The sequence below is a fragment of the Simochromis diagramma genome, unplaced genomic scaffold (assembly GCF_900408965.1).
Source record: "Simochromis diagramma unplaced genomic scaffold, fSimDia1.1 OVJJ01000685.1, whole genome shotgun sequence".
In the NCBI taxonomy this organism is placed as follows: domain Eukaryota; kingdom Metazoa; phylum Chordata; class Actinopteri; order Cichliformes; family Cichlidae; genus Simochromis; species Simochromis diagramma.
In genome coordinates this window covers 12,072,813-12,088,776 of record NW_024387477.1, presented here as the reverse complement: position 1 = coordinate 12,088,776, position 15,964 = coordinate 12,072,813, and the positions used below count along the sequence as shown (strand labels likewise).

Here is a 15,964-nt window from a genome sequence, read left to right as displayed (position 1 = left end):
TCCTTTTCTGTATTTCAAACTGAATATTGCAGAAAGAGAAAATAAATCATTAATTTGGGGATCAGGCATTCATGAAAGGGTTTAATTTTCTCAGGTTTTGGATTGTATTTAACTTTGTCTAGCGGTTATTTTGGGGCTTATCTGTGAATTCTTCAAGCATGGTTAAAATATCTCCACACAGCTTGATGCTTTGCATTCTCATAATAATAATAATAACATTAATAATAATAATTCAGTTTATATATCGCCTCTTAAAAACTGTCAAAAGCGCGGAATGCCAGGTTAAAATTAAAAGCCAAATATTAGTCAAAACACTTTTTGAAATGGGATACGAAACACTATTAAAAAACTATTAAAAATAAATAAATGTACAAATAATAAATGTCACGAACTCCTACCGGAAATTCGTGACGGGAGGAAACGTCATATCACTGCGCGGCGGGAAAAGTTCAGTCAGGAAATCTCAGGTTAAGCTGTGGCCTTGTGTTTTTCCAGTGTCTTTGCTGTCCCTAATCGGTTCACTTCAGTTCAGGTACAGAAAAACAGCTTCTCTCGCATGCAGGTAAAAAAAAAGAAAAAAGAAAGAAACAGGTTAGTGTTGTATGTAGCAGACGAATAGACCGGCTCGTGCTGTATTAGATGGTTGCCATGGTAGCCGCTACGTTTGATATCAAAGATGGCGAGCAAATATAAATATTGCGAACGGAAAATATCTGTCTGTTATTAACTGTATATTTATGTATTTAATTTTAACTTGCTTCAAAAATATTGAGCGTTTTAATAAATCCATGATTACTTTGGGTTTTTTTTCTACTATAAACCGACGTAGCAGTGACGTACCCGTTTCCTTCTTCTTCTCTTGAGCGAAATGGCGGCTGAATATGTTAGGTTTATGTACATTAGCTAACGCAAAACCAATTTAAGACGCAATTTTGGTATCTAGGCGCCATAATCGGGTTCCTTCTTTAGTTCTAGTCTAGCAAATTTCTGGGTTGAAGGCGAAGTTCGGAAAGTCAAGCCTCGAAGGAGTTTCACTGTGCCGCACTGTAGGTATTTGGATAGATAAGGAAATCACCCGCCATGTGTTAACAGTAGCCTCTCTGAAGTGGTTATATTTAAGATAAAATGACGCATGCACGTTATAATAGTGATTATTCGTCTGTTCGACGTTAATTTTGAACCGGGGTTTTAATCTATCACCATGGCTTATAGTAAAAATGAAGTGGTTTACGAATAGCTGTTTATGAATGGTGATCAAATGTAGTTAACCGTCTGGGTTAGGTTTTTACTGCTGTTTTTGTTCAGTTTTTTTTCCTTAAGGAAATACGGGAGAGTGAACTACTTTTGTCTTACCAGGTAACTAAACTTGCATGCTAAAAAAATGCAGTTTAAACCTTTCTGTTGCAACATGTGACGGTTTCCATACAGATTGATGGAATAAATGTAAACATGAATAAAATAAACAACATAAAAATACATCCACCAGTGATATTTTAAAAAAAAAAAGTATTTTTTAACTAAATCAGGTTATGAATGATAGTTGCTCTACCAGATGGGAATAAGGGAATAAAAACGTGTATATTTGCTGTTTGTAAGTCCTGTTCTAAGTCCAGACCTACTTATCATTTCCACCTAAATACTCTTTTATGTATTTAGCGCCATAACATTAGGTGGAAAGTTATGGGGCAGAGAGGAGACTTTATCAGCAAATATACACTTTAAATTGCTGTCATAATTAATGTAAAGCTTGTAAGAATACCCAACTTCATCTCTAATCCCTGTGTTTAGGAGTGAAGCCACCACCACACACAAATTTATGATACTAGGATATCTGCAAGTCACTTTCAAAGATGTCTGACATTCTAACACGAGGGTTCAAGGCCCAGCTGACCACAGCTATGGAATCTATTTCGAGGAGAGCCGTGTTTGAGATAATGAAGATTTTTGAAAACACATTGTATGACAATCAAATGGAGCTGGCACAGAAAGGACAAGAGGTCGCCCAACTTAAAATAAAGCTACAGACAGCAGAGCTAAAGCTGAAAGAACTTGAGGATGCAAGAGGAAGACAGGTAAAGACGAATCAAGTCCAGACGAATCCGTCGCAAACCGAGGTTGAAGTTGTCACCGAAACTCCAGGACAGTCTTCCGAGGTCCCTGAGATTGATTTTGAAGGTATAATTTTAAATGTAGTTACTTCTTTGACTACATTATGACTAAATGACATTTCTGAACAAATAGGTGTTACTGTTTATAACCTCCAGGGCAGTGGTGGAGTGCGTGTGCAGAGTTGATCATAATTGATTATTTGATTTAATCTTGGTAGACTGTTGCAAGATTATTGTTACTCAGTAAAACAGTTGCCTGGCTTAACTTTAAGCATGTTTGCAATTTTCGTGCATTGGTTTGTGCAGTACCCGATGACTGGTGTTCTCCTCTGGGCTACGAGACAGTGACCAAACCAGATGAAGTTGTGTGTCCCAGTGTACGACTACGGCCGTTGTCCATACCTCTGTGTCATATTACAATCCCCAAGGATGAGGTATGTAGTTGAAGGTAGAACTGTGGATGTAGCATCCTTAACCACCAGAGAAATCTGCAACTTGACTTTTATGTTTTCAGAAGAGGAAAAAAAACATCTTCGTTTTGTGACGACTTGAGGCTCGCTTACAACGTTTCACAGAAAACTGAAATTTAGGAGTGCAATGATGTGTATACAGCTACATAGTTTGTAAGATGAGAATTTACAAATTTGTTGGGTTATCAAATGTTATTGATTGACTAATTGTATTTAATAATCATATGAGGTGGCATGCAATGCACACTGGTGCATTATTATTACTTTCACTAAGTGGTTAAAACACAATTTTAAAAATGAAACTAATATAAACAATAGCTAAACCTTTAAATCAAACCGAAATTTACAAATGCATGCTGAAATTGTGCAAGTTCACCTAAGATATTGTGGCTCCTAATGACTTGATAAAAAATTAAAATGTTTACTGCACTCTTCTGTTCTGTTACATCTATTTACTTTACTTATTTACTTTAGCTGAAAACTAAAAGAAACAAATTCTTCAGATGATGTTTGTCTCTTTATGCAAACACAGCTCTATGAGCATTTCGTTTACTTGTAAATTGCCCTGTTAGTCTTTGGAGATTATCATCTATATGTATATCTATATTTTAGGCAGTTCGCTGTGACATTGACTTGAACCAGAGAAGAAAGAGTGCCAGGAGATCCAGTAGAAGTGAGTCTTAATTCTTTCATTTACTATTTCATGCCAGAAGTGACAGCGCGCCTCTGCTTTCCATGTGATAATATTGTTGGTGGGTGTTGTGAGCAAAAGTTTCAGTGAATCATCAGATCTGTTTATAGTTTTCTACTCAGCAGATATTTAATTTTGCCTAATTACTTGTGCCAATTAATGGAGCAGCATGATTAGCTGTCTCTTCAGTGAATCTGTCATCCTGAGGTTGAACTGGAACTCCCCCATGCTTGAAATACTATTATTTTTCTGATCTGCACCCTCACTGAGCTCAGTGTAGCAGCATGTGAACCGGTTCCCCATCTATTGTTGGATCTGGTTGGAGTGGCCCTACAACTTGGTGCAACTCTCAAGAGCAGAGATGATATAGAGACGTGTCACAACAGTGAACTGGGGTCTGCAATACAAAGAAAATCCAATGTGCCCAACCTGGGCAATCAAGCTAAGCAGTCACATGAAGGCGCTTGTCAACTAAAGAAGTTGGCACAATCTAGCTATCAGCGTGTTCACATGAAAGGGTGGGTGTTGACAGAGTGTGACCAGTAAGAAATGCGAACCAGTCTACTGACATCAGGGCAACTGATTTTACAGAGAAAAGGTGAAGATGTTAAGTACATAATACAAGCTGAAAGTAACACATCTCCTAAAGACAAAGCAGCAATTTGAGTTTGCGTGGGTTTAAAGATGTTTGGTTATTAAGACTTAAAAAGACCTGCTGTGTTCTTATAAAGTTCAACCTATTTGAAGTAAGGATGGAAAATAGGCAAAGATGTTGTCTGTAAGTTAGCTGGGTATCACAGCTCTGTCATTAAGACTGATTAGAATTTTGATGGATTCAAATTGTTTGTTCATTAATTTGATATGTAGATGTGCATAAGAGAGTTTTAGATTTTACTGTCTCAGATGCAGCCCTGTGGGGTTGAATGGTCTGAGAGAAAAGAATTTATATAAAAACAGAATTCAAATTTGGGTTTACTTGCATGTGCTTTTGATTTAAGATCAAAAAGTACAAGAAGGTTCCAAGTTTTAGGATCCTGTATTAATGCTTGTAAAACAATGGGATTGTTGTTTACACTAAATAGAACCAATTGTATGCTAAAATAAAAGATACTTTAAGCTCCTTTCTTAAAAAAAAATGCTCAAATAAGTCTCCAAATATACTTGAGTGTGTACTAATAAATCACAAAGCCTTCCCAAGTAAAGTTTCTGTGTATCCTATCAAGTATAGCTTATAAAATTTAAGCTGCAGCTCTTCATGTGGATGTGTATTACCAGTCTGCAATCTGGCTGATCTAGGAATAAGAAAGTGTAAGAAATATCACCATTTTCCCCTTCATATTTGCTTATTCAGTGCTCAGCTTGTGATATCAGTTAAATGTTTGCATTAGTTTATTTCAAAATGCAAATGCACAGTTTGGCATATAACATTCATGTTATGTTAAATATTTTTTCCATGTTTTTCTTCACAGTTTCAAATTTAAAAGAGAGCAAAAAAACAGGTAAGGACAAAAGATTTCCAGCACATGATCATTGGTTTCAGAACATTAAAAATGATGTGAAACTGTTACTCCATGACATCAAAGAGGAATATCCGGACCTAATTGCTTTGGGACATCATAGACGAAGGAGGAGAAAATTAACAGGACAAAAGCAAGAAAATGAAGTGAAGAGCAGAAGAGGGCAAAGAAAAACTGCATCAACTGAGTCCACGTCCAAAGAACATGAAACAATGGAAAGTGGCAGCAAAAATGCTTACTCCTGCAAGATTTGCAAAAAAGTTTTCGATACAGAATTTGGCCGAGATGTGCACGTACGATCACACAAGACGTGTCGAGGCTGCAAGAAAATCTTCCCATTTCCGAGCACACTGAGACGTCATAAACGTAATTGTGCAAAACTCAAGAAATTGTTGGCAGCCAGCTCTGAAGGCAAACCAGCTGATAAAAGAGAAAACCGTACGGCAAGCAAAAAACAGGCCGTCAGTGAAGAGAGCACCCGTTCCTCAAGCAGCAACAACAATAAGGAGGGAAATAAAAACGCGGGAAGGTACCCCTGCACGCACTGCAGCAAGTCATTTGATTTTCGGTTCAAGCTAATAGAGCACATGCGGATTCATACTGGTGAAAAGCCGTATTCATGCAGCATTTGTCAAAAGACGTTCCGCATTGCTCAGTCACTCAGATTGCACATGGTGAAAAGACACAACGACCAAAACACGGAAATAAATGGAGACCTATATTGGACCAAACCTTTAGAAGAGATCGAAGAGAACACAGGGGGTTCAGTTTCTCCCCGCAAACACACGAGTGAGGAAATTGTGCAAAACAAAGAAAGGCTTCAGTCAAAGAAAAGCTCCAGATGGCAAACAATGGGCGTGCGGCACAATTATGGCTTCATGTGCTTATCCTGTCACAAGGTGTTGAGGAGCAAAATAATCTTGATTGAACACTATCGCATCCACACAGGAGAGAAACCCCTAAAATGCGACAGGTGTCCTGCGATGTTTCGTACTAATGCGCAGCTGTACGTGCACAAAAAGAAGTGCCGCTCTCCACCGGCAGTTATCCAGTGCAAGAAGTGTGGGAAACAATTACCCTCACAAGAAGTTTATGACAAGCATGTGTCTAAATGTAAAAATTAGATCTCGTCTAAAGGACTAAACCAAAGGACTCCTCTAGTACCATATCGCTCGCTAACATCAGTACTAATTACTTTGAGTAAAGGTGTCATTACCTGACTGTGGACATTGAAACACTGGATTTTGTCTCTGGTGGCTTTAAGTTAAACTGTACTGTTTGTTTGTTTGTTTTTGTTTAATACAATTACATGATTGTCTTTCATCTCTGGCGTATTTTAAAACAATACATAAAACATAATAATCCACAATCAGGTGACATATGCTAACGACAAATTGGTATGAAGAAATGTCACTAAACTAAGAGTTACAGTTTTTTAATCCACCTAAAACTTTTTTTCACTAATAACATGAAAATATATTTTGGGGTTTAAGCAGTGGTTCAAGCTAGTGCAGATGTATACTAACCCTCAGGAATTTCAGTCTAAATACTTCTAAAGATGTTTTTGGTTTTGTTTGGGTTTGTTTTAAATATATTAAATACCTCATAAATTGGGATAGTTCTGTACTTCAAAAGTTCTGTAAAACCAACATTACCTTAAAGCAGACTTGCACTTTGACCATAATAGTGACTGCAGTAGTTGTGGTAATGGATACTGAAAGATACATAGATCCCTGCTTGCTAAACTCTATTTTAAAGGCTTACCCTCTTGTTCTTGTTTATAACTTGAGCTAAATGCCATTCTTGCTGTCGCTCTGTTTTGTGTTTAGCTTGTCCTGTTTTTGTCAACAGGAATTTGAGAAATCGCATGACTTGACCTTTCACATCATCCCAAATTGCCTGATGTGCTTGAGTGCTTGAGCTTTTCATGTTGACTGTATTTACTGGAAAAAAATCAGTTATTCTAAAGGTTCAACTTGTTTTATATCTGAAAACATTTCATTGTTCTGAGGTTTTGATACCTTTGCAATTTTTATACAGTTCTAAATATATTTTGTACGTTTGTTCACTGTTTTTGTTTTTTGTTTTTTTTGTCCAAGTTTACAAAAATATGAATGTGTTTTACCTTTTTATCTGCTCCAAACCAAATATGTGTTTTTATTTTGGTCGTGTGGGTTTTTCTTTTTAACCTATATGTAATAGGTGATCTTACAAGCCTGTTATACTTTTTCTTTGTAACCGGACTGTAATTGCTAGATTGAATCGTTGTCACTTTTAAATAAAATCCCTATTTTATACCTTTTGTCATTTATGTATTTAATATGAATTTAGAGAAGATTCAAATTGCAGCAATAGGGATTTTCGATGAATGCAAATGAATGTGCTCTGAACCATTTAGCCTTGTTATCGCGAGACTTGCGGCGGTGATCACGTCGCAGTTACCAACCTGCTAGCTCAAGAAAAACTACATTGAGTGTTGTTTTAATGCTCAGTGAAGATATTTTCCCACCGACTACTGTCGGCCATTACGGTCCTGTGCTTTTGGTCGTTTCTTCTTCAGTTGTGCTGTGAGCTTCAGGGCTGAATAGTAAAGGCTACGCTTGATTGGCTCCCGTGTTTACACGTTAACCGGAGGTAACGTTAGCTAGCTCGGTGTAACGGCACTGAACGCCTTGCCTGGTCACAGCCAGTTTCTCAACGCTAGACTGAAGTTAACTATGTTTATACTCTTCTTCCATACAAACTGGCTTTTTACATTACAGCATATTGCTTGCCATCATCGTGTGTAACACTAGCAGTAGCTTAAGTGATAAATCATATAGGAGTTTTTGTGATTATTATAACATTACTATGAAGCAGTACACATTGTAGATATCAAGTTATAAATGCTGGCAGCTGTTATAAATGTCTGATGGCGTAATGCTGTAAATTGGCTGTTTAGTATGGCAGCATCTCATGGCAGTTCATAGATGCCACGGCAGAGGAGTGTATAGCGGTAGCCACGTCGTCCGTCTACTCCCTCTGGAGGCAAACCACAGAAGAAAACAGCAGTGGCAACCAGCTGTTGTCATTAAAACAGCATCCACAAAACAAAGGACAATGGAGTCTGTGAGGAGTGCTTTCCATGCTCAGCTGGCCACCGTCATGGACTCACTGCTGGCAGCAGCTGTGTGCGAGATAGCCAAGATCTTTGAGAGCAGCCTGTGTGAACAGCAGGCGGAGCTGGCGCAGAAAACCGAGGAGCTCTCCATCCTCCGGTGTAAGCTGGAGAAAGTGGAGAGGAGGCAGAAGGCAAAGGGTGGAGGGAGCGAGGAAGGAGAGATGTCCTCAGGAGACAGAGAGGGCAGCTTGAGGCAACAGACCCTGACAGGATCAGGTATTACAGCTGTCTTTGTCTGATTCAAGCTGGTTCATGAACAACTCAATTTGGTCATCGTCAGGTCATCGTCATCATATCTATACCTGCTCATCCCGTTATCAGCTCCATTGAACCTGTTGTGTTCATCATTATGTAGACCTATTACCTACTGAATTAGTGCCAGAGATGGTTACAAATTACAGTTCTCTCGCACAGGACTGAATATGGGAAAAGATGTCTCTTCTCATTCTGACCCAGTAGAAGGAGTCAGCCAGAGCCTTGGTAAACTGAAGGAGGAGGTCAAAGGTCAGGATGGAGCTTCAGTAAAGCACGAGGTCAGACCCTCCCCTGCCTCTGTGTCATTCAGAAGTTGCCTGTTTTATTAAACTGCAGCAATTAAGTCTTTATGACTTCTTAACATTCACCTGCTAAACTTTCCCTGCCTTTTCTAAGTCTTATAGCTACATTTTACTTTTTCAATTCAGCGTGCTGGGTCACGGCCTGGCCTGGGGTCTTTCACAGCCCAAGCGCCAGAGAGAAGCCTCGCAGCTGGGGACGAGATGCAGATTGATGCCCTGACTGCTACACAAGCTAAGACAAAATGTAACTAAGTCACAATCTATTGCTAAAACAAGAGAAGCTATGAGAATAAATAATCAAAGCGAGAATAATAGTGAGAAGGCTGAAAGTAGCTAAATTGTGGGTGTTTTTTTTCTTCCATATTTCTTTGCAGTATCTCACTGGGATCAGAGCAGTCGTGGTGCAGACCACAGACCCCTTCAGGATCAAGCCTCTGCCCCATTTCTCTCCATCTCCCAGAGTGGGCGCTGCTCCCCCAGACCTGACCCTAGCCTAGCTCAACCAGGTGAGTGGTTACCTGGGTTGGACACCACCCGAGGTGGGGTGTCCAGTCTGGAGAACCTACAGGCAGACACAACCAGCTGCACTGGTGCAGCTAGCAGCAGCTCTGGCACAGATGCGCCCTGCTTCAGGCCTGGTTTTGGCTCAGATGAGACCAGTAACGAAGACGATGACAACTCTTTCCCATTTCTGGACCAGGAGCCTGAGAACCAGAACTCCAACCAGAATGCAGAGAGGGGGGCCCAGCAGGATCAATCCCAAGCCCCACCTGGTGAGTCACTATGGAGACCAAGAGACGAAAGGGGTGGGAGAGCCTCCATGAATAACACCCGGCGAGTCACAAATTTTGGAAACAGAGACCCTCTCCGACCCCAGTCTAATACACAGCTGCTCACTTTACGACACACAAACGCTCTTAGCCACAATCCAGCTTCAAGTGGAGGGAACGGCCGACCTTACACCTGCCCATACTGCACAAAGTGTTTTACGTACCCCTCCCACCAGCGCAGACACCTTTTACGCCACACAGGAGTCAGACTGCATCCCTGTCAGTTTTGTGAAAAGAGCTTCCTCACTCCCTCTGAGCTCACTGTGCACACTCGCACACATACAGGGGAGCGGCCTTTTGGCTGTGCTCAGTGTGGTAAACGTTTCGCCCGCAGCGGGAACCTGAGAGCGCACCAACGGGACGTTCACATGGGGAAGAGGCCCTTTGCTTGCACAGAGTGCGGAAAGAGATTTGCCCACAGGGGAAACCTTAGGGTGCACAATCACAGAGTCCACCAAGGAGATCCCTACTATATGGATAACCAACAGGAGCCTGACATAGTCCCAAATCCCATTTAAAAAGATTTTTTAAATTAAAAAAATGGATCTGCACTTTGAATTTCATTTGCACAGTAAAACCTAAAAACGTCTTTGAAGGTTGCCTGTATTAGTGAGCACTTAAAATAGTTTAAAATACTTCAGATTTTTCTTTTATTTGTTTCTGTTTTGAGACAAGTGTTAAATTAATTATCCAAAGTTTAAGCTGCATTTATTGACCCACAGAATCAAAGTTAGTTTCTAAATGTTTTTTTCAGTTTTAACTTATAATTTTGGGTCCCACAAAAAGAAAGCTTCTTATTTTGCTGTATTGTAAATGAGTAGATGTGATTTTCCAAGAATAAGAAACATTGGCTGCTGATGTGAAAAATGTAATAATAATGATTCTCCAGGCTGACTTTATCTTCCAGTGATGTTCTTCCCTGAATGTGGACAGTTGGTAAATGAATCCAAGCACCTTTTCATTATTTAATGTGACAAAACTCCAAAATAATAATAATAATATTTTTTGTAAAGCGAATAAAGAAAGACTAGTTGGTATTAGCTTAGGATATGTGGCATGCAGAGGTAGGATAGCACATCTGTTTCTTCACATTTGTCCTGTACTGCCTATCTCCTCAAACCATTAAGTTGAATGTATTGTGAAAAAAATGGAAATGTGTTCCTTCAACAAGTCCATAATCATGATATTAAAAAACAGTACTTTCCTTTCATCTTGTTTTTGCAAAGTGAAATTAAACACTGTAGTCATGCATTAACTTGTATTTCTCCTAAGCCTGAAAAATCACTTCACTTCAGAGTTTGGTTTTAGTTTCGCTGCACAAGTCTTTGTCAGACACTAGGGGGCAGTGCCAACACACAAAAGAGTTATAGAAACAGCTTTGGACAGCTTTGCACATTTTGATAGTGTTGCCCTATATTTCAGATCTTTTTCCCTGATGCACGCACTTGTGTCATCGTGCCATTTCTCAAGCTGTGCTTGTTAGGCAAAATCTAAATGAGAGTACCTCGGTTACTGGGTTTAGGTGCTCAAGCCCCTAATTTCTCTTTAGCCGTTTGGCTTTAAAAGTGTGCAAAAACAGCAGTTTAATTATTGTCAGAGGGGCCATTCTATTTTTACTCCAGTCCATATCTTCAAAAGATGTGCTGAAAGATTTTGAGCCTTTCATAAAACTATATTTGCATATGCTTTTATGAACAACACCATAATAAGTCCCCGTGTGTGTTTTCTTCTCTCCATATAGTTCCTGAAAAAGTTACTTCCTAATTGTGGAAGTGAGTGGATACAGAACCCAGATGTCTCATTCTATGTAAAATGTTAAAAAGTATTTTTCACTCTTAATTATTTAAGTTAAATCAGAATCCATTAAAACTCGAAGTTGGTATGAAATATTCTCTGAGTTACTGCCTCTTTCATGTAGCTTAGGGCTGCAAAAAAGACAGAATTTAGTTCTAATAACACAAACTTAAATAACTTTAACCTCAAGCATGTCTTCTTACGCACAAGCCTAAAAATGCCTCAAGTGTGTAGGTTATGTGGAGGTTGATGGGATATTTGTTCGTGTCTCATCTCAGGAGCTGAGTGATGCCTGGCTGACCTCTGTGTATGTATGTATTCCCCAGGCAGCTGAGTCCTTGCTTTGCTCATGGAAAGATTACATTCAGTGACCTCCCATCCCCCAAAAGGTCACCTGTGTCCGTGTCTCCCTCTGGGTTTTGTGCTCACAGTTGTGAAACGAAAAGAAATCCTGACATTTGTAACAAGTGAACAACCAATTCTGAAGTGAAGCTTATAAAGGACAAAGAGAAAAACAAGCATGAGGAGTTTTGTGTTTTACTTTATTTGTATTTTTGAATTTGTGAGTCAGATAAGGGCCAGTGCGCCTGTGTGAGTGAACTGCTGTTAATGTGAGCCAATTGAACCCCCCTACTGTGTAAAGCTGCAAGCTCTTACGGTCCTTTTCGGGGCATGCAGTGTTTAAGTACTGTATTTATGACTGCAATGTCAAATGGTAAGCCAAATCTATACATAGACTCAATAAAGGGTTGTGTATATGTGCTTGCATCAACAGGCAGTCAGTCACACAGGCTTTGCAGTGTTTTCTGTTTGTATATTTAGTTATGTGTAATCCCCTTTCTGGTATAAGCAGCTTTGCCCCAGTGGGTAAAAGCAACAAATGAACAGCTGAGTAGTCTGGAAAGACTATACAGCATTACTGCTTTAAAACTATGCGATAAAAGGTTTGCATAAAGGCAAAATATATATGCAGCTATGCTCTAGACTATAGTGCTCTCTGGCATTTCAGCCCAAGTCTTAATAGCTCCATAGTCCATTTGCCCAGTGATCTGATTGGGTAGAAATTCAATTGCTCTCACAGTTGGCACAGAATAATAACTATATAGTGTCATTATGATTATAGTGTTGCCATTCTATATTTCAGCAGGGATCAGGCCATAATGTGCTCACCATCTTTCAGATTATTTGTCTTTAAACTGCTGTACCTCCAGCCACCTCCCTGCCGTAGGTCCAAAGAGTCATTCCATCATCATCCCATAATCCACCAGGAGTTTAAACGATCCCCCTGACACCCAGTGAATGCGCCCTCCTCCCCAAACATGTCATGCAGATGAAAAAATGAAAAGAATAATTTTCCCCCATTGACATATCAGTCAAATGCAACTGTGGAGGATGTTTATTTTTATAGATGCACTCCTCTCTTTTTCATTTTCAAACATTTTCTTGTTATTCTTATGGTTGTATTTATGTGTTACCAGTTTCTTTTAATGTGTTTCTGTCTGTGTGTATGCGTTTTGAAGCCATGAGGGATTTAGCACTGCCCCAAGGCTGTTCGTAATCTACCCAGTCCCACCACTCCCCAGGGGCTGTGGTTTCATGCGGGTTGCCATTACTGTAGTGAAACCCCCCCTTTAGGGGATTGCAATGCTGTCTCCAGCTCAAGGCACTGAGTTGATCCATCGTCTGCGGACTGTGTTTAAGCACTCACTTAATGTGCTAATAGTGTTAGACTGGGGAGATGCTGAAGAGCTTTTAACTTTCATCAGCTAAAGCTTTGTCTGTTAGAAATGCTGATTTCATGGCTGCTGAGTCGAAATTGTAAAATATTACGTGAGGTTCTGGTGTTTGATAGCAAGAGCTTTTTATCAAAGAGGCTGATGGGAATGTTTCCATAGATAAAGATGATGCCTACATGGAACCTGAACCAGGGTGGGGGACTCAGAGGGTCACAGGTAGTGGACGGAATCTCCTTCGGGCGCTGGGTTTCACTGAGCCTCTTCACATGCTGGGGTCACAGAGCGTGATGGAGGAGTGGAGTGGGACTACATTATCTTTCCCTTTTTGGAGTTCCTGTGTGTGTGTATGTGTGCGTGAGAGTCTGCACGATTGAGTGTGTTCTCCATAGGCTGCTCTTGGGTTGCTAAGCAACTCTGTGTCTGCACGGTGAAGTGGGGGTGGGAAGGAAGAGAAGCACCAGGTCAAGAGAGGCAGACATAAGCGTCGCTGCTTCTGATTGGATCTACCAGTGCTCCTGATGAATGATGCTGATTGTTATCATATTGGCTGGGTGTAGGCCTGAATCATGTTGGGATATCAAGGTCCATCACCTCCCTTCTTCAGTCATTATCTCTATCAGTATCTGATTCAGATACAGTCTGTTCACCTGTGAGTTTGTGTGTATAAAAAGTGTGTTTTTACTTGAATTAACACAGGTACAACCACACTACACAGTTTAATCTAATACATAGGTCTTAATTCCCCTAATGTCACATTTTAGATACAAGTGTTTCACGTTTGCAAAAGCAAAAACAGGAGGAGAGAGTTTAGCGATTCAGTTGTTTTTGATCTATACAGGAAATGTTAGGAAAGGATGGGCACAGGGACTATTTTATAGTTTCCTTTCCATACTAACAGATAACTAAACAATTTTGAGTTAAATAAAAATCAGATATTCAGGCAATTCCCCTAAATGAAAATACCAAACTAAATAATGAACCTATGTGGGAAAATTTTGGGTGTTTTGTTTGAACAGAGACTGACTTTTAAAAGCAATGTGGTCATTAACATTACTCTGATGTAACCTTTGTAATTAGGGGTTTTGTTGTTTATTGGATGGCTTCTGCAAGTAAGGTGTCCCACTTTATATGGGGCTACAAAGCATTTCTGTCATTTGTCCCAGATCAAACATGCCTCACGAGAAACGTGTTGTTCCTAAGGAAACATGCATCCAAACTGAGACCTCAGCAAAAAGTACCTGAGAAAACAGTTACCAGTTTTAACACGTATTGCAACAGAAGAAGGGACTGCATGCGTGTGTAAGAAGATTTTCACATAAGATCATAATAACAAATGTGCATATTTAACCTGCTTATATGAGACATATCACATATATCCCATCCATATTTAGCTTCTTGAGGTCTAGCAGTCTATTAGCGGGTGTCCTGTGCAATGAATATTGCATCATGTGTGATTCAGCAAATCAGATCTAAACTGTTTACTTCATTTCAGCTAATTCTGTTGTGTCCCACTCACAATCTAATATCCAGGTTGTGATCACTTCAGTCTTTCCTCAGAACAATGTTATATCTTGTCCTTGTCTTACTCACTAGAAATGGCACTAATAATTTTTCATGCCTCCTTCACTTGGATGTTTTGAATAATATTAACAGAGTCTGCAGGGGTGTCCCCACCGTTTCTACTGAAAGAGATAGTGAGAGGACACAAAACAGCTCAGATTCTCTGTGTAGGGCAACGAGTCCAATTAAGGGAGGGAATGATGGGTGGTCACGCTCTTCTGTTACCAAGGTTACAGGATGGGTCCAAAGCCAAGCCTTGACAAAAGGCACCGTCTCTACAGACAGAAGAGAGACCCAAGGCCACACAGCCAGGTCCAGGGTCAGGCAGAGCATGGAAACAAGGAAAAGCTGGATTTTAAATTTACTGCAGCTAAACAAAACTGCTGTAAGTAAGGTGATAATGATAATTACTGTGTGCGTGTTTACTCGTGTTTCCACCTGTTGTAATGATTTGTTTTTCCAACCATAAAAAGTAAACAAGAGGACACTGTAAAAAGTGTTTTAAGCTCTATTATACCTGTTCTTTTATTTTTCATTAATTTACTAAAAGTTCTGACTTTAATCTTAGAATCCTGAGACAAAAGTCAGAATTCTGAGAAAAAATGTCAGAACTTTGACACCCAGTGTACGCTTTATTAGAAAAAAAAAGTCAGAATTCTGAAATTAAAGTCAGAATTCTGAGAAAAAAAAGTCAGAATTCTGACCTTAATCTCAGAAGTCAGAAGCATGTCTTTTTTTTCTTCTTTTCTGGAATTCTGACTTTAATCTCAGAATTCTGAGATTAAAGTCAGAATTCTGAGATTAAAGTCAGAATTCCGGAAAAGAAGAAAAAAAGACATGCCCACTTTTTTTCCCCAGTGGCCCGAATCCTCTTTCGTAATTTTGAGCTAGATAAATTCCTAAATTTACTTAATGCTTAAATGTACTCTTTACCATTATAGGGAAAATTGCACTGTTGAGGCACAAACAGTTACCTTACATTGGTTGAAAACAGAAGGACTTTGTCACATTTACAAGAATAAAGGTGATTAGTAGTAGTGCCAAAGTTTAGTTTTGCAGTTCGATGCTTTTCATTTGCAGCTTTATAATATATAATATATAATTTCTCACATCAATTCCTCTTTTGGCTCTTGTCATAAGTGCTGTGGCAGGGTATTACTAAAGGTTAATACTTACCCTACTTTTGGGTGAGGTCTGTGTAAGCACAGTAGTCCCGCCAACCTGTTGTAGGGACAGCCAATCAGAAGGAATTTGGAATAAAGGTAGGGAGGCTTTAAGGGGAGAGGATCTAACGTGTCTCCTTTTACACAGTGAATAAACCGAAGGGCTGGAAATTCCCAGTTTCAGGGACTCTAGCAGAGTCATGATCTAAAAATGCCATTAGTCCACTATAATATGTACAGGTAGCTATACCTATGCATGGGGGAAAAAGGGGTTTGTGGTATATTTTATGCTGGCAGGGGGCACAGAGAAGGTCAGATATGGCAGCAATGTGTGGCGCATTGCTCATCATTGGTAAGTGGTGGGTGGGGGAGGGCAAT

At 39.7% G+C, this 15,964-nt stretch overlaps 1 protein-coding gene across 13 annotated transcripts; it reads left to right on the top strand.

Annotated features, from left to right (window-relative positions):
• Positions 1-441: 441 nt before the first annotated feature.
• On the top strand, positions 442-10,588 carry LOC120723717 (zinc finger protein 558-like). Of its 13 annotated transcripts, none has more exons than XM_040015355.1 (9): positions 451-562; positions 1,306-1,356; positions 1,789-2,175; positions 2,415-2,542; positions 3,191-3,251; positions 4,739-4,768; positions 8,361-8,479; positions 8,630-8,747; positions 8,878-10,584. In XM_040015355.1, exons 3-9 carry the CDS (start codon positions 1,851-1,853, stop codon positions 9,849-9,851), a joined length of 1,755 nt encoding a protein of 584 aa, XP_039871289.1. In that variant the 5' UTR covers positions 451-562; positions 1,306-1,356; positions 1,789-1,850; the 3' UTR covers positions 9,852-10,584. The 13 variants fall into 13 exon arrangements, with proteins under 13 accessions (XP_039871294.1, XP_039871291.1, XP_039871289.1 ...); XM_040015356.1 differs by having other exon boundaries at positions 468-591; XM_040015354.1 differs by lacking the exon at positions 451-562 and adding an exon at positions 653-1,046 and having other exon boundaries at positions 8,878-10,588.
• The last annotated feature ends 5,376 nt before the right edge of the window (positions 10,589-15,964 follow it).